The 25,384-nt window shown below is 35.5% G+C and overlaps 1 protein-coding gene across 5 annotated transcripts in view; it reads left to right on the plus strand.

The window, feature by feature from the left end:
* RDX (radixin) overlaps positions 1–25,384 on the plus strand; it is a 102,670-nt gene that overhangs the window by 22,970 nt on the left and 54,316 nt on the right. For all 5 annotated transcript variants that reach the window (XM_060017988.1, XM_060017989.1, XM_060017990.1 and 2 more), the window contains exons 3-8: positions 5,390–5,473; positions 17,295–17,390; positions 17,912–18,186; positions 23,660–23,743; positions 23,951–24,097; positions 25,242–25,338. In XM_060017988.1, the coding sequence (XP_059873971.1) occupies positions 5,390–5,473; positions 17,295–17,390; positions 17,912–18,186; positions 23,660–23,743; positions 23,951–24,097; positions 25,242–25,338 (783 nt within the window). The remainder of the gene's footprint in view (positions 1–5,389; positions 5,474–17,294; positions 17,391–17,911; positions 18,187–23,659; positions 23,744–23,950; positions 24,098–25,241; positions 25,339–25,384) is intronic.

Here is a 25,384-nt window from a genome sequence, read left to right on the forward strand (position 1 = left end):
CTAATTGAAAGAGACATTGAGAAATGTTCTTGTAGCTCAGTAGCCATGTCAAACGGTAATTCTGTTAGATTTTGGTGGTCAAACAGCAAGTAGTCTCTGCTACAATCGTGGTTAGTTTTAAGGAGAAAAATCATATAATAAATTCAGAGCAGTTGCTAAAATTGAACAACTATTCATGATTTAAAAGTAAAAACCAATACTTCTTAAGCTAAGTATCGAAGAAAACCTATAACAAAAGTAATTCTTAATTTACTTAACAGTGGAAGCTTTTCTTTTAAGATCGGGGACAAGACAAAATGTACACACTATCACTGCTGCTGTTCAACATTGAACAGAAAGCCTGTGCAGAAAAATTAAAAACTCTAGTACTGGAAAGGAAGAAACACTTTGAAGATGTTAAGGTATTTATTTATATCGGGTTGGCAAATTATGGCCCATAGGCCAAAGCCAGCCCACCACTTGTTTTTGTACAACCTTCAAGCTAAGAATGATTCTTACATTTTCAATGGTTGAAAAAAAAATCAAAAGAATAGTAATATTTCATGACTTGAAAATTATATGAAATTCAAATTTCAATGTCTATAAAGTTTTGTTGGAACACAGTATGCTCATTGTTAATTATCTATAACTGCTTTTCTGCTATAGCAGGAGAATTGAGTAGATGCAGCAGACAGTATGGTCTGCAAAGCCTGAAATATTCACTATTTGTACCTTTACAGAAAAAGTTTTCTGACACCTGGTTTATATAAATACAAGAATTTACATTTTAACAGTTGGCAAGGGAGCTGATAAAAGGATCAATATAAAAATCAATTGCATTTCTACAGAAGTAAAACCAGAAAAAATTTTGGAAAGATACTTCATCATAATTATGACCCTGTGTTTGAAACGCTTTAAGCTAAATGAGTTTCAGTAGTTGGAATTCTTTGGATTTTAGAAAGGTGAATATACAATGTATTATGTGCATAAGTAGTGTTATGAAATTTCCATCAAGGTCTGTTGCATCACATCAGTATTTCTATAGATCGGTGTGTGAATATCCATTTGAAGTGGGATAAATTAATTCACCAGGTGGACTTATTTCAATTGTTTTTGCTAGAAATTAGCTAATAAACTAGAGTTTTCAATGCATTTAGGATATCTTGGGATTATGAACCTATAATTATAATAGCTATAAAACCATAGGAGAAAGATATCTTAAATGATTAATATGATTTTTCTGGAGGAAATTATAAACATTTTTTAAAAAGATCTTAAAGAAGACCTAAATCAATGCATAGAAAGAACCATACACTTGGATAGTAAGAGTCAATATTGAAAAGATGTCATTTTTTACCCCAAGAGGCTGATGAATTTAGTGTAGTTCCAATTTAAATCATAATGTGGTGTTTTGAAAAATTTATAATTATATGTGGAGTCAAGAGCAAGAACAAAGAGACAAGAATAGCCAAAGCAGTTCTGAAAATAATAAGGGATGACTTGCCATACCAGATATCAAGACTTATTTAAAGATACAGTAATTCAGACAATATGGTATTGGCAGAATAGTTCAATTGAACAGTACAACAGAATAGCACAAAATAAGACCCATACCTATGGACCTTAGATTTGTGACAGTGCAGTCTTTGGAGAGTGAATGAAGTAATCAATATACATCATGTTTGGATGTTTAAAATCACTGTATTATTATCCCTCTGGGGATTAGGAAATGAAATTGGATTTCTACCTTAAATCATAAGCAAAAATCATTGAAGACAAACTATGAAAAACAAAACTTTGATAGGAAATATAAGAATATCTTTATGACTCCAGACTAGGGAAGGATTTCTTTGCTTTTTTTAAAAAAAATTTTATTTTATATTGGGGTATAGTTGATTTACAGTGTTGTGTTAAAAATTTTCTTAAATATGGCAAAAAATTGATATCTGCATGTAAAACATTGATAAATTCAACATTAAAATTTTAAAAATGTTTATCATAGAGAGGAACTCTTCATAAAATAGAAGGGCAAGCTACAAACTAGTAGATTTCTTTGTAATGCAAGTAACTGACAAAGGATTAATATCTAGAATATATAAAGATCTCCCACATATGAGTAAGGAAAAGACAACCCAATAGAAAATAAGCAATACATGTGAACAGACATTGTGAAAGATGGGGAGACAGAGTGGTCAATAAGCATATTATATTACTTTTCTATTGCTCTATAACAAATTATCACAAATTTGGTAGCTTGAAACAACACACATCTATTATCTCACAGTTTTATACGCTAGAAATATGGGATGGTATGAATGGGTTCTCTGCTCAGGGTCTCACTACCCTGAAGTCAAGGTGTAGCTCAACTGCATTCTCATCTGAAGTTTGGGGTTCTCTTTCAAGCTCATTCCTATCATTGGCACAATCCATTGCCTTGCAGAATGATCTATCCTTCTTTACTGGTGAATGAAGTCCCCATTTTCTTGCTAGCTGTTGGCCAGGGGTCTCTCTTAGTCCTAGAGTGTGGTGTGTGTGACAAGTCCTTTGCTCATGCCCCCTCCAGTTCAGCAGTGGAGAACCTCTTTAATGTCAAAGTCCTCTCACACTTTAAATCTCTCTGACTTCTGTACCCAGTCAGAGAAAACTCTTTGCTTTTAAAGGAATCATGTGATTATCTCAGGCCCACCCACAATGATTTTCCTATCTTAAGGTCAACTGATTAATAACCTTAAGTACATCTGCAAAATCCCTTTTGTCTTGTAATGTTAACATAATCATGGGAGTAAGGTGGGGGTGGGGGCGAGGAGATCATGGGGGCTGTCTTAAAATTCTGCATATCACACATAAGAAAAAGTTCCCAACTTCATTAGGGATCAAGAACCTGCATATTAACACCATATTGAGATACCATTTTGTACCCACTAGATTGTTAAACATTAAAAAATCCGATTATATCCACTATTAGTGAAAATATAGAGCAGCAGGAATTATTATTTATGGGAGTGTAAATTGATACAATCATGTTGGAAGACAATTCAGCATTACATTGTAAAGTTGAAGCTATGCATACTTTATCACCCAGGAATTCTGAGTTATACTTCTAGAGAAACTCAGACACATGCACTAGGAGACATGTAGAAGAATGTTCATAGCAGTATTGTTCTTAATAACCAAAAAATTGGAAACAATTTAATGTCAATCGATAGGAAAATGGTAAATGAATTACTGTCTAGTCACATAAAGATGAATGAATTGCAACTACTCACAAAAACATCAGTGAATCTTAGAAATATAATTGTGAAAAGGCAAACTATAGTGTAGAAAAATTTTTGTTTAAACCTTTTATTGAAATAGAATATACATATGCAAAAGAATATATGTGTGTAGTTGATGAATTTTCATAAAATATACATATGTAATCATTGCCCACATCAAGAAGGACTTTATTAGCAAGTATTATACAATTTTAATACAGCTATGCAGCTAAAAATCAAAAACTAAACAATATTTTACATATAGATACCTACATTTGTGACAGAACTATTGTTTTTTAAAAAGCTAAGGGGATGACAAACACAAAATTTAGGTTAGTACTTACCTGTGGGCATTGGGGTCAGGGAATTCACAAAGAAGAAATACACTGGTGACATTTTTTGTCATTTCTAGTTTTTAAGTTGAATGGTAGATTTATGGGTAAAGGAGAACCTTTTCTTTGTTCAAAATGTTCTGACACCAAAAATGAAAACATTTTCTTTATTCAGAATGTTCTGATACCAAATGTGTGGGTTTTCCATACCAAGCAGTTCTCCAATTCTATGTGGATACCAGTTGTGTGTCCTGCAATTTAATTTGTTCTGACACAACTACCCAGAATTAGCGCAGACCCACCGGACTGCTCTGGACTTCTGAAGCAAATCACAGGTAGTGCAAGTGACTCACACTTCTGTCTAACTTGGCTAACTTTTGGGGATTCCCACGATCCCCTCTTCAGATTCTATAATTTGCTATATATAACAGCTCACAGAACTCAGGGAAACACTTTACTTACTATTACTAGTTAATATGAAGGGTACTATAAAGGATACAAATGAAACAGATGAAGAAGGTGAGGTCCAGAAGGGTCCCGAGTGAAGGAGTTTCTGTCTTTGTGGAGTTTGCAGTGCACCACCCTCTCAGCAGGAAGAAGCAGGGAAGCTCTCTGAACCCTTTCGTTTAGGGTTTTATGGAGGTTCCATTTCATAGGTGTGATTGATTAAATCATTGGACATTGATGATCAGCTCATTCCCCAGCCTTTCCCCTCCTGGGCAGTCGGGGTGGGTGTCTAAAAGGTTCAATCCTCTAATCATGTGATTGGTTTCTCTGGCTACCAGCCTCCATTCTGAAGCTATTAGGGCCTGTCTGGAGTCACCTCATTAACATAAACTCTATTATGGTTGAAAGGAGCTTATTATGAATAACAAAAGATCCTCCTCTCACATCTATCACTCAGGAAATTCCAGCGATTTTAGGAGCTCTGCCAGGAACCAGGATGAAGACCAAATATATATTTATTGTTATGTTACAGTGGGTTTTATTTTGTTATGCTTCATTGTCTATATATGTTACAAGTATTTTATGTGTATTAATATTTCCTAAAGGATTATTTTAAAGAAGGAGCTCTATAAGATTTTTTTGATTAGAGAAGGTATTTCAGATAAAAGTACATGTGTGGAGGTACATGTGGTTGTTAGCATGAGTAAACTGTAAGGGGAAATAAGTCTGATTTAGAGTTCTAATAGTGTGAGTTAAAAAGATAGGTTTTTACCATATCATGGTGAGTTCTAGGTGAAGATGCTATTCTGGAGTAAAAATTATTTTGGTTAAGGCATGTTACGTTTTTGGTGAGATATCCACCTAGAAAGGTATTTACACCCAAAAATTGGAATTTAAAAAAGTTTAGCAAATAAAAGGCAATAGATGTATGGTTTTTATAAAGTGAAGAATAATACATTTGCAGTATAAATAAAACTAAATATTTGATTTTTATATTGAAAGAAATAGGGAATAGTGAATGACATTCAAAGAATTTGGAGTTATATCTCTGCCCTGCCATTTGATATCCATGTGTCCTTGGGCAAATGATGGAAACTTTTCTGTAGAAATGAACTTTTCTATAGAAATGCACATATCTCCTAGTATTGTTGCAGAGGCTAAATAAGAAAATGAAAAGCGCAGGTCCTCGTGCCTACTGTATGTTTTCAATAAATCAAAAACAAATATAAATAAATCAAACTATCACTTTAATAAAGAAAATATTAGGTACATTATAGAGTTGCTTTTTACTGCCTACATATGATACCACTTTATTTTATAAATCAGATAAAAGTATTTTCTCTTTTCTACTGATTTTCCCTTTGTTTTTTATTGCAGATCAATGTAAGAGTAACAACAATGGATGCTGAGCTGGAATTTGCCATTCAGCCCAACACAACTGGCAAACAGCTTTTTGACCAGGTATCATTTACCAAATAAAGTATGTAATTTTGACACCATAGTGTGGATGCTACTGCATACTTCTTTCTGTGTTTTTTTACCTTAACTTATAATGCAACAATGTAGCACTTGGAATATTTCACAGTACCTGTTCAAATGTCTTGAACAACTGTAGGGGATAGTTTTTCTCATTCCTAGATTTTGAGAGATAGGACTTTTTAAAAATAATTATTAGCAGGTATTTATTTAACATCTGTTATGCAAATCATTGTAACGAGGACTAAAAGGAATTCAGAGATATTCTCCAGGGCTTCCCTGGTGGCACAGTGGTTGAGAGTCTGCCTGCCGATGCAGGGGACACGGGTTCGTGCCCCGGTCCGGGAAGATCCCACATGCTGCGGAGCGGCTGGGCCCGTGAGCCATGGCTGCTGAGCCTGCGCGTCCGAAGCCTGTGCTCCGCAACGGGAGAGGCCACAACAGTGAGAGACCCGCGTACCGCAAATAAAAGAAGAAAAAAAAAAAAAGATATTCTCCATAGTCCATGAGTGGAATAGGTGGAGATCCTAGACAGCGGGTGTAACCAAGCAATGGGCTTGTGTTCCCGCAGCACAGAAAGCCAAACTCTTGAAAGTGAGAGTTTGCAGCAAAGTAAGGGTTTATTTCAGGGCACCAAGCAAGGGAGTGGGAGACAAGTCTCAGATCCACTCCAACCTGGTCTTTGAGTTAGAGGGTTTTTTTAAAAGGGAAAGAACAAAGAAGCTGGGGTTAATCATCATCTTGTGACATTTTCTGTGACATTTCTTAATCGTAGAAGAAAGGATGTCTCTGGTTTATGATTTGCTAGCCAGGTGGTCCATGACTTGGTGGTCTGTTAGCTTATCTTGCCCTGGAGAAGTAAGCTGTACATTAATGATGATATCTGATGATACAACAGCAATTTTAGTACATTAATGATATCAACAACAGCAGTTTTGGTCATCTGACTCTGATTATTAGTGTTCATTTAGCACAGGATTAAGGTCAGAAGGGACAAGAAAGGGAATAAAGTTGGATAGAGAGGTTAATCCTAAACTCAGTTTTAGGGGAACTTGGTTTCAAGGGGATGGCAGGAGCAAAGGCACAGGCTATAAACAGGCACCTGACAGCAGTTTGATGTTGTCGGCTCATAATACGCTAGCCTGGAGTTAGAACGTGTTAAAGAACTTGGACTACTGATATTGTCTTGTTTTTTCTCACTCTTGAGAGCACATTTGAGCCACCTTGGGGAGCTTTCAAGAGGAAAAAAGAAAAGCAATGCTTGGAAACCACCTCTAGAGATTCTGTTAGTCTGGGACCTGCTCTAAACTATTAGTAGTTTTATTTAGGCTCCCTAGGTAATGCTGTATATAATGTTGTAAGTAATCAAGTTTCATTGAGAAAAGGAGGAAAGAGATTGGTGACCAGAGGTCACGTGGTTAAGAAGTGAATTGATTGCAAAAAGGAGGAAGGTAACTTTTACATAAACTTTTATTGATACATATGAGCAGGAGAGCAATAGTCTGTGATCAGGCTTACTATTGACCTTAGAATATGGGAGAGAGAGTTTCTGGCATTACAGCAATAAATAACATATTAGATAGCTACTGATCCAAAATATGATGAAATAGAATTTAAAAACTCCTGGGAAGTTGTTTCTTCTCTTGACAAAGTAGTAAACTTAATCTCTTGATTAGATAATTAATGAACTTGAACGCCCTGATAAAGTCTGTTTGGAAGATGAAAGGCTTTTTTTTGGTGTGAGTGAGCAAATTTTTAAGACAACAACATAGGAAGCTGCATGCACCCATACGATATAGATATTTTACTTTTGTGAACTAATATTCACTTCTGTTGATTCTTCTAGGTCTCCTGTTTTGTAAATACATAGTCTGTCTTATTTGAATAAAAATGTAGATGCAGTTAGCATTTACTACTTCATAGCATATTGAAATGTTATTTATAGTGAGCAAAATGTTTTGTGTTAGTCAAAAATGAATCAGCAAGTGGGCCTTTTTGGTATTGGATAGTGAGAAATAAAATATTTGTTTTTTTACTAAGCAGAATTGCTTTAGTTTGGACACAAGGGAAAATTAAATTACATTTATTATAATGCAGTAATATGTAGTAGTTGAAAAGTGTGGGCTCTGGAACCACACTGCCTGTAGTAGAATCCCAGCTGTAGCTCTTTGACTTCACACAAACAAATACTTTCTTTGCCTCATTTTTCTCATTTGTACAATTAGGATGATAATAACATTACTCCTTCAGAAGGTTTTTGTGAGAACTAATTGAGACTCTGTTTAAAGTACTAGAACAGTATTTGCTATACACATTTCATATTGTAATTGAAGAGGTCTAAATTAAAGAGTACTGTTATCTCGTATGGGCTCTCTCAGCAATTAATTCTTGTAGTCCCTGTTCTATTTCCTGATAATGAGAGCCAGAATGCTAGGATCTAAAAGCAGGCGTTTACCTTGGGTGTAGTGAGTATATGGGTGGGCTGTCAGGTCAGTAGGTTCACGGTCAGGCCAGGAGCAGACCTAGGGGTAGGAGTTCTCTCAAATGAATCCACCTGTAACAAAACCTCACTTCTGATTAGGATGTCAGCTTGAGGCCATCTGCCCTGTGGAGGACTCTAGTTGAGTGCTTGAGGTCCTTTGGTTTGCTCCCTGCTGACTCTTTCTTCACTGGCCTCCTCTTCCAGCTTCTGCTTGTGGGATTAGAATAGTAATATCCCCAAGGAGTACTCAACATGATCTGTTAGGATGCAAGAAAAAATATTAAAATATTTGTCTATATTTTTGTCTTTCCTCTTCCAAATTATTTTTTAAAAATATGCTAATATATTAGTGTGAGAGCATTGTATAACTTCTAAATAAATATACATATAATGTAGTTATGTGCCCAAGTATGTTTTTACTTGTAAGTTCATGATCTAAAGTTTCCTAGAACACTTTTAGAGGTAGGGAAAGATGGGGCCTCTTAAGGAATTTCACAACTGTGCTCTCATTTTTCCTGGTTTGTGTGTGATAGTCTGAAGTTCGCTAAGAGACTGTCCCTTGTGCCCCACTGTGGCAAATCCCCCTTTTACTTAGCATTGTGAATCACAAAAAGCCTAGAAACAGAAGCTGAAGCCTGCGCTTTGGTACACTTCTCTCTGCTGCTCTTGACATTTCCTACTACTGCCACTCTGAGCTGGAATGTTTTCTGTGGAGCTGTTGGGACAACCTATCTTTTGCCAAAGTTGAATTATCTGGGGTCTCTTTTGTCCACATTAAAGTTTTGGTTGTGACTTCCCTGGTGGTGCTGTGGTTAAGAATCCACCTGCCAATGCAGGGGACACAGGTTTGATCCCTGGTCTGGGAAGATCCCACATGCCACGGAGCAACTAAGCCTGTGCACAGCTGCTGAGCCTGAGCGCCACAACTACTGGAGCCCACACTCTCTAGGATCCACGTGCTGCAACTACTGAGCTTGCGTGCTGCAAATACTGAAGCCCACGCGCCTAGAGCCTGTGCTCCGCAACAAGAGAAGCCACGGCAATGAGAAGCCTGCGTACTGCAATGAAAAGTAGCCCCGGCTCGCAGCACCTAGAGAAAGCCCACATGAAGCAATGAAAACCAGATGCGGCCAAAAAAATAAATAAAAATTAAAAAAAAAAAGTTTTGGTTGTTTGGCATTGATTGGCATTTGCCATCAGTGTGGGTCTTTGTATCCTATATCATTCAGAAATTTCTCAGTTTTTTTTTTTTTTAACGTGGTAACCTTTCCTAGCACAGCTAAATTTTTTTTTCTTGTTTTTAATTTTTTGCATGTGTCATGCCAGTGAAATTTTTAAACAGGGAAATTAAACTGAAGGGTTCAGTTTGCTCTCTTGAAACCAAAAGCCTGATATGTTTTTAGATTTTTGACATATATACACTAATATGTATAAATTAGATAACTAATAAGAACCTGCTACATAAAAAATGAAATTAAAAAAATATATATATTTTGAGCCTAGACCCCGCCCCATGCTCAAACGTCACCCCCCACCCCAACTAGGCCCCTGCTCCACCCTAAACCCCACCCCTGCCTAAGTTCCACCCCCCGACTAAACTCTGCTCCCCATAACCAAGGCTTTTTTTCCTTCTTTTTTTTTTTTTCTTTTAGACTGGGGTTCTGTTTTACCTTGGTGCTGACTCATTTATATTTATATTTTTTCTAATAAATCTTTTATTTTTCTAATTTTATCTTATTCTTTATACTTTGTTATTGTTCTGCTCCTTTTGGCTTGTTCCCCCCACCTCTTTTTTTTTTTTTTGCTGTTGTGGTTTAGTTTTACCTTGTTGCAATTTGTTTCAATTATATTATTATTTTTCCTAATATATTTTTATCTTTATTCTTTGTTATTGTACTGCTCCTTTTTCTCTCTCTCTTTTTTTTTTTTTTTGGCCATGCCACCCAGCTTGTGGGATCTCGGTTCCCAGGCCAGAGATTGGGCCCGAGTTCTTGCGGTGGGAGCGCCGAGTTCAAACCACTGGACTAACAGAGAACCTCAGACCCCAGGGAATATTAATTGGAGTGAGGCCTCCTGGAGGTCCTCATCTTGGCACCAAGACCCAGCTCTACGCAACTGCCTGCAAACGCCAGTGCTGGACGCCTCAGGCCAAACAACCAGTAAGACAGGAATACAGCCCTACCCATCAAAAAAAAAAGAAATGACAAAAAATATGTTACAGATGAAGGAGCAGGGTAAAAACCTACAAGACCAAATAAATGAAGACAAAATAGGCAACCTACCTGAAAAAGAATTCAGAGTAATGATAGTAAAGATGATCCAAAATCTTGGAAACAGAATGGAGAAAATACAAGAAGTGTTTAACAAGGATCTAGAAGAACTAAAGAGCAAACAGACAGTGATGAACAACACAATAACTGAAATTAAAAATACTGTAGAAGGAATCAATAGAATAACTGAGGCAGAAGAACGGATAAGTGAGCTGGAAGATAAAATGGTGGAAATAACTGCCGGGGAGCAGAATAAAGAAAAAAGAATGAAAAGAATAGAGGACAGTCTCAGAGACCTCTGGGACAACATGAAATGCACCCACCAACATTGGAATTATAGGGGTCCCAAAGAAGAAGAGAAAAAGAAAGGGTCTGAGAAAATATTTGAAGAGATTATAGTCAAAAACTTCCCTAACATGGGAAAGGAAATAGTCAAGTCCCATGCAGAGTCCCATACAGGATAAACCCAAAAGAAAAATGCTGAGACACATACTACTCAAACTATCAAAAATTAAATAAAAAGAAAAAAATGTTAAAAGCAGCAAAAGCAACAAATAACATACAATGGAATCCCCATAAGGTTAACAGCTGATCTTTCAGCAGAAACTCTGCAAGCCAGAAGGGAGTGGCAGGACATATTTAAAGTGATGAAAGGGAAAAACCTACACCCCAGATTACTCTACCTGGCAAGGATCTCATTCAGATTTGATGGAGAAATCAAAAGCTTTACAGACAAGCAAAAGCTATGAGAATTCAGCACCAGCAAAGCAACTTTACAACAAATGCTAAAGGAATTTCTCTAAGTGGAAAACACAAGAGAAGAAAAAGACCCACAAAAACAACCCCAAATCAATTAAGAAAATGGTAATAGGAACATATATATCGATAATTGCCTTGAATGTAAATGGATCAAATACTCCAAACAAAAGGCACAGACTGGCTGAATGGATACAAAAACAAGATCCTTATATATGTTGTCTACAAGAAACCCACTTCAGACCTAGGGACACATACAGACTGAAAGTAAGGGGATGGAAAATGATATTCCATGCAAATGGATATCACAAGAAAGCTGGATTAGCAATGCTCATATCAGATAAAATAGACTTTAAGGTGAAGACTATTACAAGAGTTAAGAAAGGACACTACATAATCAAGGGATCAATCCAAGAGGAAAACTTAACAATTATAAATATTTATGCACCCAGCATAGGAGCACGTCAATACATAAGGCAAATGCTAACAGCCATAAAAGGAGAGATCGACAGTAACACAACAATAGTGGGGGACTTTAACACCCTAGTTACACCAGTAGATCATCTAGATAGAAAATAAATAAGGAAACACAAGCTTTAAATGACACAATAGACCAGATAGATTTAATTGATATTTCTAGGAAATTCCACTGGAAAACGGAAGAATATACTTTATTCTCAAGTGCACATGGGATGTGCTCCAGAATAGATCACATCTTGGGTCACAAATCAAGCCTTGGAAAATTTAAGAAAGTTGAAATTGTATTAAGCATCTTTTCCAACCACAATGCTATGAGATTAGAAATCAATTACAGGAAAAAAAACCAGTAAAAAACACAAATACATGGAGGCTAAACAGTGTGCTGCTAAAGAATGAGATCACTGAAGAAATCAAAGAAGAAATTAAAAAAATACCTAGAAACAAATGACAAGGAAAACACGATGAGCCAAAACCTATGGGACGCAGCAAAAGCAGTTCTAAGAGAGAAGTTCATAGCAATTCAAACTCACCTCAAGTAACAAGAAAAATCTCAAATAAACAATCTAACCTTACACCTAAAGCAGCTAGAAAAAGAAGAAAAAGTAAAACCCAAAGTTACTAGAAGGAAAGAAATCATAAAGATCAGAGCAGAGATAAATAGAAATGAAGAAAACAATAGCAAAGATTAATAAAACTAAAAGTTGTTTCTTTGAGAAGATAACCAAAATTGATAAACCATTAGCCAGACTCATCAAGAAATAAAGGGAGAGGACTCAAATCAATAAAATTAGAAATGACAAAGGAGAGATTACACCTGACACCGCAGAAATACAAAAGATCATAAGAGAGTACTGCAAGCAACTATATGCCAATAAAATGGACAACCTGGAAGAAAGGAACAAATTCTTGGAAAAAGTACAAGCTTCCAAGATTGAACCAGGAAGAATTAGAAAATATAAACAGACCAGTCACAGGTAATGAAGTTGAAGCTGTAATTAAAAATCTTCCAACAAACAAAAGTCCAGGACCAGATGGCTTCACAGGTGAATTCTATCAGACATTTAGAGAAGAGTTAACACCTATCCTTTTCAAACTCTTCCAAAAAATTGCAGAGGGAGGAACACTCCCAAACTCGCTCTATGAGGCCACCATCGCCCTGATACCAAAACCAGACAAATATATCACAGAAGAGAAAATTATAGACCAATATCACTGATGAACATAGACACAAGAATCCTCAACAAAATACTAGCAAACAGAATCCAACAACACATTAAAAGGATCATACATCATGATCAAGTGGGATTTATCCCAGGGATGCAAGGATTCTTCAGTATAGGCAAAAAAATCAATGTGATACACTATATTAACAAATTAAAGAATAAAAACCATATGATCGTATCACTAGAGGCAGAAAAAGCTTTTGACAAAATTCAACACCCATTTAATGATAAAAACTCTCCAGAAAGTGGGCATAGAGGGAACCTACCTCAGCATAATAAAAGCCATATATGACAAACCCACAGCAAACATCATTCTCAGTGGTGAAAAACAAAGCATTTCCTCTAAGGTCAGGAACAAGACAAGGATGTCCACTCTCAACACTGTTATTCAACATAGTATTGGAATTCCTAGCCATGGCAGTCAGAGAAGAAAAAGAAATAAGAGGAATCCAAATTGGAAAAGAAGAAGTAAAACTGTCGCTGTTTGCCAATGACATGATACTATACATAGAAAACCCTAAAGGTGCCACCAGAAAACTGCTAGAACTAATCAGTGAATTTGGTAAAGTTGCAGGGTACAAAATTAATGCACAGAAATCTCTTGCATTCCTATGCACCAACAACGAAAGATCAGAAAGAGAAATTAAGGAAACAATCCCATTTACCATCGCAACAAAAAGAATAAAATACCTAGGAATAAACCTACCTAAGGAGGCAAAAGACCTGTACTCAGAAAACTGTTAAAACACTGATGAAAGAAAACAAAGATCACATAAACAGATGGAGAGATATACCATGCTTCTGGATTGAAAATGACTATAGTACCCAAAGCAGTCTACAGATTCAGTGCAATCCCTACCAAATTACCAATGGCATTTTTCACAGAATTAGAACAAAAATTTTACATTTCGTGTGGAAACACAAACGACCCCAAATAGCCAAAGCGATGTCGATAAAGAAAAAAGGAGCTGGAGGAATCAGGCTCCCTGACTTCAGGCTATACTACAAAGCTACAGTAATCAAGACAGTATGGTACCAGCACAAAAACAGAAATATAGATTAATGGAACAGGATAGATAGCCCAGAGATAAACCCACACACATATGGTCACCTTATCTTTGATAAAGGAGGCAAGAATATACAATGGAGAAAAGACAGCCTCTTCAATAAGTGGTGCTGGGAAAAATGGACAGCTGCATGTAAAAGAATGAAGTTAGAACACACTAAATTAACTCAAAATGGATTAAAGACCTAAATGTAAGGCCAAACACTGTAAAACTCTTAGAGGAAAATATAGGCAGAACACTGTATGACGTAAATCACAGCAAGATTCTTTTTTACCCACCTCCTAGAGTAAGCGAAATAAAAACAAAAATAAAAATGGGACCTAATGAAACTTAAAAGCTTCTGCACAGCAAAGTAAACCATAAACAAGACTCAAAGACAACCCTCAGAATGGGAAAAAATATTTGCAAATGAAGCAACTGACAAAGGATTGATCTCTAAAATATAGAAGCTGCTCATGCAGCTCAATGTCATGAAAACAAACAACACAATCAAAAAATGGGCAAAAGACCTTAATAGACATTTCTCCATAGAAGACATGCAAATGGCCAACAAATACATGAAAAGATGCTCAACATCACTTATCACTAGAGAAATGCAAATCAAAACCACAATGATGTATCACCTCACACCAGTCAGAATGGCCATCATCAAAAAATGTAGAAACAGTAAATGCTGGAGAGGGTGTGGAGAAAAGGGAACCCTCCTGCCCTGTTGGTGGGAAAGTAAATTGATACAGCCACTATGGAGAACAGTATGGACATTCCTTAAAATACTAAAAATAGAGCTACTCTATGACTCAGCAATCCCACTACTGGTCATATACCCTGAGAAAACCAAAATTCAAAAAGAGTCGTGTACCACAATGTTCATTGCAGCACTGTTTACAATAGCCAGGACATGAAGCAACCTAAATGTCCATCAACAGATGGATGGATAAAGAAGATGTGGCACATAAAAAAAATGGAATATTACTCAGACATAAAAAGAACGAAATTGAGTTCTTTGTCGTGAGGTGGATGGACCTCGAGTCTGTCTTACAAAGTGAAGTAAGTCAGAAAGAGAAAAACAAATACCGTATGCTAACACATATATATGGAATTTTAAAAAGCGGTACTGATGAACCTCGTAGCAGGTCAAGAATAAAGACGCAGACGTAGAAAATGGACTTCAGGGCACGGCGGGGGTTGGTGGGGGGAAGCTGGGATGAGATGAGAGAGTAGCACTGACATATATATGCTACATGATGTAAAATGGATGGCTAGTGGGAAGGTGCCGCATAGCACAAGATCAACTCGATGCCTTGTGACGACCTAGAGGGGTGGGATAGGGAGTGTGTGAGGGAGGCTCAAGAGGGAGAGGATATGGGGATATATGTATACATGTAGCTGATTCACTTTGTTGTACAACAGAAACTAAGACAACATTGTAAAGCATTTATACTCCAATAAAGATGTGAAAAAATAAATACAGAAATAAGATAGAAAGGGAAAAAACTAAAGAGAAAACTGTAAGAAAGAGTTAACATTAAGAGAGATATACGTGGCTTCCCTGGTGGCGCAGTGGTTGAGAGTCCGCCTGCCGATGCAGGGGACACGGATTCGTGCCACGGTCTGAGAAGATCCCACATGCCACGGAGTGGCTGGGCCTGTGAGCCATGGCCGCTGAGCCTGCGCGTCCGGAGCCTATGCTCCGCAACGGGGGAGGCCACAACAGTGAGAGGCCTGCCTACCGAAAAAAAAAAAAAGATACACCAATCAAATAAAAAGTGTGGAGTTTGGATTGTGACTCAAGAAGCCAACTATTAAGAAAAATTCACAAGAAAAACTTGTCTAGATATTTGATAGCAAGAAATAACTGCTAATTTTTTTAGGTGTGAATAATGGTATTTTAACTATGGTTTAAAAAATGAAAGATTCTACAACTCTCTGAGGGTATGAATGAACAAAACATGGTTTTAAATTGTTATAATACAAATTTACTACAACATAAAACAATTTTAAAAAATGACTTAAAATGATAAACAAATGCAATTTGTAAATCTCATTCAGATCCTAAGTGGAATAAATTAACTGTAAAAAAATATATATATTTTAAAAATAGCCACAGAAATTTCAGCATATTAGGGAACTGTTAAGTCTTTCTGGTGTGATAATGGTATTGTAATGTTTTATTTTTGTTTTTATAAGACTCCTTATGTTTAAGAATTTTAAAGTAAAGTATTTACAAATAAAATGGTGTATCTGGGATATGCTTCAAAACAATCTGAGAGGGGAGAGGTGCTGTAGATGAAGCAAAACTGGCCATGAGTTTCTATCTATTAAAGCTGACTGATGAGTACATTTACACTATTGTACTATTCTAACTGTTTATTTGTATATGTTTGAAGTTTTCAATAATAAAAAGGTTTTTAAAGCCAAAAAAAGTAAAAAGAAATATTTATTGTTTATTTTAAACCAAGAATGTTTATTACTTAAGAACTAATGTTGAATCTTTTTGTAAAGCTTTTAAAATCTTAAACTCTCACCTCCCTCATTTTATTTTAAATATAGAATTAAAAATATATTTTTGTTGGCCTCATCCTAGGTGTAGATTAATAATCCTAGTTTACCACTTTATTTACCCTAATACTGCTGAGTACCTACCACAGGCTAATCATTCTTGGAGATGACATGGATATTAAGATGAATAAGGCAGTAATCTCTGCTCTTAGTTTTAAACAGTCAAGGAGGGTAAATAGACACTCTACTAAGAATAGTTAATTATGATAAAATAAATGTTCAAATAGCAGTATAGGTAAAGTACTATGGGATTATCAATGATCAAGTGATTAATTTTATCTAGATGATAGGAAAGCTTCATTCACGGAAGCATGTTAGTTGAGCTGGGCCTTGAGGAATACATTATTTAACAGGTGGTAAAAGTACAGAAGAAACATTCTAGACAGGGGAAGAAACACGACCAAAGGTGTAGAAATGTAAAATTTATGGCATGTTCCAAGGATGGTTTTTTGCTCAGTGAGGGTAGAACATAGAATATATGATGGTGAATGAAGGGAAGTAGGAATGGGGGTGAAATCAGCAGCTGGATACCCTGAGGCGTGGCATTTACATGTCCTCAGAGACTCTTATCACCAAAATGATACTATTGTCTGGGCTACCTAATAGTATAGTTTTAGGGGTGGGGTGCTAAACTGAAATAGGAAAAGTGGGATTATGACAGCTCTGTGTCTGTTCCCCAGATTCTTCTTTTTATGTTTGGGTCATGATGGGAGATGAGAAGGAAAAGGACATACAAAAAAGTGGATCAAATAAGATTGAAATGACACTACAAAATTTAATAAACAAAACCTGAATTTAAATTTTCAGAAACGTTCCTTTAATCACTGTGTTAAGTTTAGGAAAGATCTTTTCTGTAGCAAAAGAATAAACCTATAATTTCTGTGTAGTTTTGTTCTTCTTTTGAAGTATAGTGCCATCCAGTTATAATGTGAGTGTTGAACTGAAATTGGCTTTTTTTTTTTTTTTAAGGTGGTGAAAACGGTTGGTTTGCGTGAAGTCTGGTTTTTTGGGCTGCAGTATGTGGACAGCAAGGGCTATTCTACATGGCTTAAACTAAATAAAAAGGTAAAGCATGTATGATAACATCCAGCTAATAATTAAGGTTCTTTGAAGTTATCATGGTCATGAATTTGTGCCAGAAAAGCTCAGAGTCTGACGGAGTTCAAGCTTCTTTTTACAGTTATCTCTGTGAATCATTAGAGGTATCATGTCTTTTAATTTAGTAAGGTACCATCAACTTACCATCTTCGAAAACAGAAATGTTCATTTTTGCTATTTGAAAACTCAGAAGTAAAAAATACTATGAGGTGTTACTTAGTACTTTGACCTTAATTTAAACATCTTAAGGATAAGCTTCTCAAGAGAAATTTCAATTTAGTTATTAGTTAGGATCTGTGAACTACCGGTCGCATTCATGAGCATAGAATCTTTTTCACACATACATTTTTTACGGGTTTAGAATCTTAATAGATTTAGAATCATACTTACGTTTTACATCCTACTTTGTTCCAAAGAGAAGTTTATGTGACTGTGGTCAGTTATTGTGAACTTAATATTTTTGACAGTACTTGAAATTACTGTTTCAGGTGACACAGCAAGATGTTAAAAAAGAGAATCCTTTGCAGTTCAAATTTAGAGCTAAATTCTTTCCTGAAGATGTTTCTGAAGAATTAATTCAAGAAATAACCCAGAGACTTTTCTTCTTGCAAGTTAAAGAAGCTATCTTAAATGATGAGATATATTGTCCACCAGAAACTGCAGTTCTTTTGGCTTCCTATGCTGTCCAAGCCAAGTATGGAGATTTTAATAAAGAGATTCATAAGCCAGGCTACCTGGCTAATGATAGACTCCTACCCCAGCGGTAAGTGAAACGTGCTTTTATGTTATAGTCTCTGAAAAATCATATTTTAGAAGTTTGTAAATGGTTGTGTTTTTTGTTGTTGTTGTTTGTTTTAGATTTTTAAGTTGCCAGCTGGAGTGTATAGTTTTAAAAGTTATGACCCAGAAGCTACATAGATTTATGTACTCTGTAATTACTTAAAGTTTCTGCCTCTTCTCATTCCCACAAGATAAGCAATAAATGGAGGCAGTGATAATTTGGGCTTGAGGAAGACATGACTATTGTTGCTCATTAGTAAAAATTCTCACACAGGTAGATAGTTGCTTAATAAATGCTTTTGAAAATAATAAGTGCCAGGCTATATTTCCTCCGCAGAATTAAAGTTAAGTTTCTAACTTTTCAAAAGACTTTTAAAACTCGGTTTTCAGACTCCTAGTCTAGGGCTCTGTTCTCATCTGCAGCATACTGCTGTCTCTGCTGAACTCGGGTCTGCTCACCAGACCAGGCAGGAAAGCCAGTCTACTGACACCTGGTTGTGGTGAAGGAAAGTGTAACATTTATTGCAGGGTACCAAGCAAGGGAGTGGGAGACAAGCCTCAGATCCACTGCCACTTGGTCTTTGAGTTAGGGGCTTTTTAAAGGGGAAGAACAAAGAGGCTAGAATTAATCATTGTCTTGTGACAGTTTGGGAGTCAGAAGTCTGTGGTTTAAGATTCTCTGACTAGTGGTCTGTGGCTTGAGGGTCTGTTAGCTCATCTTGCCCTGGAGAAACAACCTGAGTTTGTACACTAATGATGATATCTATAATAGCAACTTTAGTACATTAACAATGTTAGCGACAGTAGGACATTAGCAACTTTAGTCATCTGACTTGGTTGATTAGTGTTTACTTAGCACAGGATTGAGGTCAGAGGGGACAAGGAAAGGGAATAAAGTTTTGGATAGAGAGATTAATGAAAAACGCAGTAAGAGAACTTGGTTTAGGGGGACTCGGTTTCAATATAACAGTTATTTTAAAGTAGCATGGCATGGAAAACATGGAAAACATCATTAGCAGAAGACCTAGATTTTGAATGCTAATTCTACCCTTTGCTAATTTTGTGGCCTTAGTACATAACTTAAACTCTCTAAGCCTCAGTGTCTGAGTCTGCAAACTGGGGATAACAGTTGTGCTCTGTCAACCTTACTGTTTTTGATTACAGTTCATGAACTGTATGCTTTACAATTTTAATTGTGAATACAAGTGTTAGTTGGTAGTATTATTTATAAAATCTAGAAAGTACATCAAATGTTACTTTTAAATATCTCAGTTCTGAATTATAGTAGTGTACATGACCCTGATATTAGAATGTACTTGGGGATTTTTCTTTAGAATCCAGAGAAGTTATTACAATTCTTAGCTCAGATTCCTGAATTTCAAAATTTCTATTTAAAGGCAAAACTGTATATTAACCTAAAATTTCAGTTCTCTATCACTTCCTCATAGTATTTAAGCCCTTAGGTATAATTTCTTTTTCATAGGTACTAAATATGAAGGAAGACAAAACTACTTTGTCTACTTTTAATTAATTTCCTTTGGTTGTAAGCATCAACGATTATCTTTGGCTAATAAATTATATTCTGTTGTTATATGCTTTATAGGTACCCTTAAGTACAATAGCTTTAATAATTGATTATTAAATGTTATACTGTTCTGCTCTTTAATATTACAACAATAATAGTTATCTTAGAAGGTAAAATAATGCATGTTGTTCACTGAAAGAATCAGGAATATGAGATACTTACTAGTCTCTGTTTGTTTTTGATGATTATTCCAGCCCAAAATTCCTTTTCTCAGATTTTTTAAGCACTAAATTGAGTAACTGATTACTGGTACGGTAGAATTTCATTTCAGTTAAAAGTTTTTATTTTAATTGAGGTATAATTTATATATAGTAAAATGCCAGCAGATTAGCTTTTAAATCAGAACATAAGGTAACTGTTATATAATCAAAATTACCCTTAAAATTGTTAATTGTTCATAAAATAGTCATGTTTTATCTGAACAAGTATAACATAGTTGTTCTTTCAGTGTTAGATCAGATTGCTGTTTGGGTGAGTACCAGATGAAGTAATTGGCTTACATTTAATAGTCATGTGATTAAAAAAATATTTTTTGATACTGGAATCACGTAAACACAATTAATTTAACTTCTTTTACATGCATATGTGCTGTAACCCATTCTATTTAGAAGAAGGAAGATAGCACATGCTGTTCAAGATTTGGTCTTTAGGGCTTCCCTGGTGGCGCAGTGGTTGAGAGTCTGCCTGCCGATGCAGGGTACATGGGTTCGTGCCCCGGTCCAGGAAGATCCCACATGCTGCGGAGCAGCTGGGCCCGTGAGCCATGGCCGCTGGGCCTGCTCGTCCGGGGCCTGTGCTCCACAACAGGAGAGGCCACAACAGTGAGAGGCCCGCGTACAGCAAAAAAAAAAAAAAGATTTGGTCTTTAACTTTGAGGGTCCAGTCAGGTGTCCTTCAAGTTGTTCGTCTAAGGAGGACTAATTCAAGCTATCTAAGTTTAAAAGAGACTTATAAAGTTAGAATACTAAGTTTTTGGTTTAGAATGGAGAAGATACCTTCAGTCGTTGATTTATTCCATGCATAGTATATAACAAACTTTTATCACTAAGTATCTGGGGGAAAATTAGTAATCAGCTTATTTGGTGAACCTAAATCAAACACAATAATTTGATGATTTTGTTGGATGTTTATAATTCTTGTATTGAAAAACCCAGATAAGCAATCTGTTCTCCCACAGTAGAGTTTAGTAGTCTGCTGATAGGAATAATCAGCTCCACCAGATAGTATCCCTCTCGTTTAGAAAGAGCTAGATATACATAAGTTTTTGTGTACCAGGTTTCTGACTTGGGCATTTGGGTGGTTTGTAATACCTTTTCAAGGTAAGAGGAGAAGGAACACATTTCAGAGGAGGAAGATTTCAGCTTTGAACCTATTGAGTTTGAAATATCCCTAGTATAAGAGCAGTTTCAGCAGATTGTTGGGAGTTGAAGCCAGATTGTGGTGGACTGGGGGTGGTGATGTGAGGTATGGAAATGAAGGATGGTGAATGTGAACAGTTTATGAAAGAAATTTGGCTGTGACAAAGAAAAATACTAAGAGGAGGGAAGCATGAGTTTATAGACATGTTCTTTAAAAGATGGAAAAGAATTAATTCCTTTATTCACTCTACAGATTTTTGCCTCTTTTGTTCTGGCACTGGGCATAAGTGGTGAGCAACATGGATGTGATCTTTGCCCTCTTAACACAAATAAGTATATAGGCATACCTCCTTTTTTCGTACTTTGCTTTATTGTGCGCTTTAGGTATTGTGTTTTTTACAAATTGAAGGTTCATGGCAACCCTGCATCAAGCAAGTCTTTTAGCACTATTTTTTCCAGCAGCTTTAGCTCACTTCATGTCTCTGTGTCACATTTGGTAGCTCTCGCAATATTTCAAACCCTCCACTAGCAAAACGATTATGACTCCCTGAAGCCTCAGATGGTGGTTAGCATTTTTTAGCAATAAAGTATTTTTAAATTAAGGTATGTACATTGTCTCTATGGATGTAATGCTATTGCACACTTAATAGACTACAGTATAGTATAACCATAATCTCTATATGCACTGGGAAACCAAAAAATTTGTGTGACTTGCTTTCTTGTGGTGGTCTGGAAATGAACCGAAAATATCTCTGTGGTATGCCTGTATCTGGTAATATATGTAGGCAGGGGACAATAAATGATGGAGTGAAGATCCTGAGAAAATAGAGGAATAAGTCTTTTAAAGTCCCAAATAGATTTAAAGCCAGGTGGGACAGATTAGCCTTACCGTGAAGATCTCCTCCTTTTTCCTGGACAGAAGGAAAAAAAATGGGATTTTTTTCCTTTTTTTTTAGTTTTTATCTCTTTTTTAAAAGTTAATTTTTATTTTGTATTGGGGTATAGTTGATTTATAATGTTGTGTTAGTTTCAGGTGTACTGCATAGTGGTTCAGTTATACATATATATATATCCATTCTTTTTCAGATCCTTTTCCAAAGTGGGAATTTTTGGATACCTGCAAACCAGTCATGCAGATTAATAATACAAGCACATTACACAAAATGCAAACGAATGAGATTTGAAATGCAGAATATAAAAAGCTAGAACATAAATCTTAGTGACATTTAATTTAATTAATCCATACCTTCAAATTTAGTTAACATTGTAATATCTGCAATTGGCTGCACTGATTATGCCCTCAAGGCTTGCCTCTTGGTGAGCACAGAGGCCAGATGGCAAGAGAGAGTATAAAGACAAGAAAAATGTGGAAACTTAAATGCTGTAAAGAGGAAGACAAAAATCTCCTCAAAAGCAAGAGCTTAAAAATGGTGTGTAGTAAAAACATCATGGTCTGTCTGAGGCCCCATTAAGGAATTCACTCTAAATAGTGAGCAACTTGTCCAAGGGAAGATTATATCCCAAGATTCCTTTATGCTGCTAAGAAATCTGTGGGTTTACCTTAAAATTTTTACATAGTAAAAAAAAAATTTAATACCACAGCTTTTGCTATCAGTATAATAGGATCTGAGTATTCATCAATAAAGGTGGATAATTATCATCATAATTCCCAAGGAGAATAGAAATACATAGTGGGATAGTGAACACAGCAGGTAAATTATATGCATGCTGAATTTGCTCATTTGGTGTTAAAATATTAGTCGTTGAAAATGAGAATGTTTGTGTTTGCTTACATTTGCAGAAGAAACACTGGAAGGATACAAAAGAAACTAATAAATTATTTGAAGTGTTGAGGGGGTGGTGAAAAAAATGCCTTTTCACTTGTATACTTCTTATATAAAAGTATTACTGATAGAAAATAACAAAATTAAATTTAGCAGCAAAGAAAGTAAATACATAGAGTCATAGAAGAATTAAGACCCAAGAATTCTGATTTTCAGTCTGTTCTTGTCTAATTTTTTTTTTATTAATCATGAGGAAGTCATTTTCCCTTTTTTTGGCCCAATATTTTACTCATTTCAAACATTTGAATTCCCATAAACTAGCCACATAACTATCTTAAAAGCATATATTATGTAAAATAGTTTCAGGATCATAGAATCTTTTTATTTTGAGATAGTTGTAGATTCACACACAGTGGTAAAAAACGGTAGTGAGGTCTGGGTCTTGAGTATCCTTCTCCCAGCCTTCCGTAATGGTAACATCTTGCATGACTTTAGTACAGTATCACAACTAGGATATTGACATTGATGCAATCCACTGACCCCATTCAGGTTTCATCAGTGTTACTGCAGTCATTTGTGTGTATGTATATATTTGTTAATTCTGTGCAGTTTTATCACGTGTATAGCTTTGTGTGAACACCACAGTTAAGGTACTGAATGATTCTAGACTTTTAAAAAGAATATTTGAATCTTAGAGGCATTTTCATAGATTTTTTTTTTTCCTTGCAGTGTTTTGGAACAACACAAACTGACAAAAGAACAGTGGGAAGAAAGAATACAGAACTGGCATGAAGAGCATAGAGGAATGCTAAGGTATTTGGGTGGTTATTTTCTTAGTATTTTTTCTCAAATTAAAGTTTTTTTTCCATAACATTTATTATCACATCAGATTATCCCCAACAGATTATTTGGCTTATATAAATAAATATAAAGCACTAAATTTTAATCCAGAGTGTTTTTGTAATTTGTTTGGTATTACTTTTACTTATATATATATTAAAATTAGCTTTATTTCAATAGGGAAGATTCTATGATGGAATACCTGAAGATTGCACAGGATCTAGAAATGTATGGAGTCAACTATTTTGAAATAAAAAATAAAAAGGGAACTGAATTGTGGCTAGGTGTTGATGCTTTGGGTCTGAATATTTATGAACATGATGACAAGTAAGTAAATTAGTTGCATAGTGAACTAGTCATTATTCATTGCTCTATATGGCTTTGCTCTTATGTTTGTAAAGTTCTTTTTAGGCTAAATTACTCTTAACTGCTTTTTTCCCTCCCAAATTAAAAGATTCATTAGTGCCACATAGGCTCTCAGATAACATACATCTGTTTTCTCAACATCTTGCAGTTTCAGAGTGCTCAAGTGTATTTTTTTTAAATAGAATGATTGACTTTTATTTGAAGTGTACTTCTTGATGTCTTGTGAGTTATGTCTAGTAACTTAATTAAAATTTGTTCTTGCATAGATAAAGAGTGATTCCTTAAATGTTATGCCTGGCATGTAGGTTGAAATTGATATTAACATGTATACATCAGGAGCAGTGAGACAATGAATAGGTGTATAATCTATTGTATTTTGTAACACTTTTCTTTGAACATTTATCTTACAGGAATTGTTTTGAATATTTTTAGACATCAGTGAAGTAGAATATTCTTCCTGTATCATGCATAATGAACAGTGTAATTTTACCTTGAAATTGACCAGGAATATATATGTCAGGCTCTTAGAGCACTTTTCAGTAATGATAGCTACAATTGCTTTATTCCTTTCTTTAATTTACCATATCACATAAGCGTCCAAGTCTGTGGCAGTAATGCCTTCTCCTAAGACGTTTCTTTTTATTCTGAGTTGGCTCCAGAATTTTATTTTCATTATTTACAAGTATCTAATAAAATACACATTCCTAAGCAAATAGAATAACTCCGAAAGAGAGGATTTTACTAATTTTACTCTGGTATATTTTTTCATATATTACAAAGCAAGTTAAAATGCTATATCATTCAGAAGAGAAAATTTTGAAATTTTTGATTGAAAAGCAAAAATGACTTCAAGAGTAATTTTTGTGGATGAAATCTTTTCTTCTTTTTCTTCCTTTGGAAAATTTTTGAATGAGTTTCTGTAAGAGTACCTATTATAGTTATGACTACAGATAAGATGGGGAATGTGAAAGAGGGGTTAGCTCTGGATGGGAGGGATTGGGATTGGGGATTATGGACAAAGGGGGCTTTGGACTTAACTGGAATGGTTCAGTTTCTTTTTATAATGAGAATACATTCATCTTAAGGGATGCTTTCATTTTTTAAGGTTAACACCTAAAATTGGTTTTCCCTGGAGTGAAATCAGAAATATTTCATTTAATGACAAAAAATTTGTTATAAAGCCGATTGACAAAAAGGCACCTGTAAGTAAAATTCTTTTATGTATTAACTCTAAATTTCTGCCACTTT

Source organism: Delphinus delphis, chromosome 8 (genome assembly GCF_949987515.2).
Source record: "Delphinus delphis chromosome 8, mDelDel1.2, whole genome shotgun sequence".
In the NCBI taxonomy this organism is placed as follows: domain Eukaryota; kingdom Metazoa; phylum Chordata; class Mammalia; order Artiodactyla; family Delphinidae; genus Delphinus; species Delphinus delphis.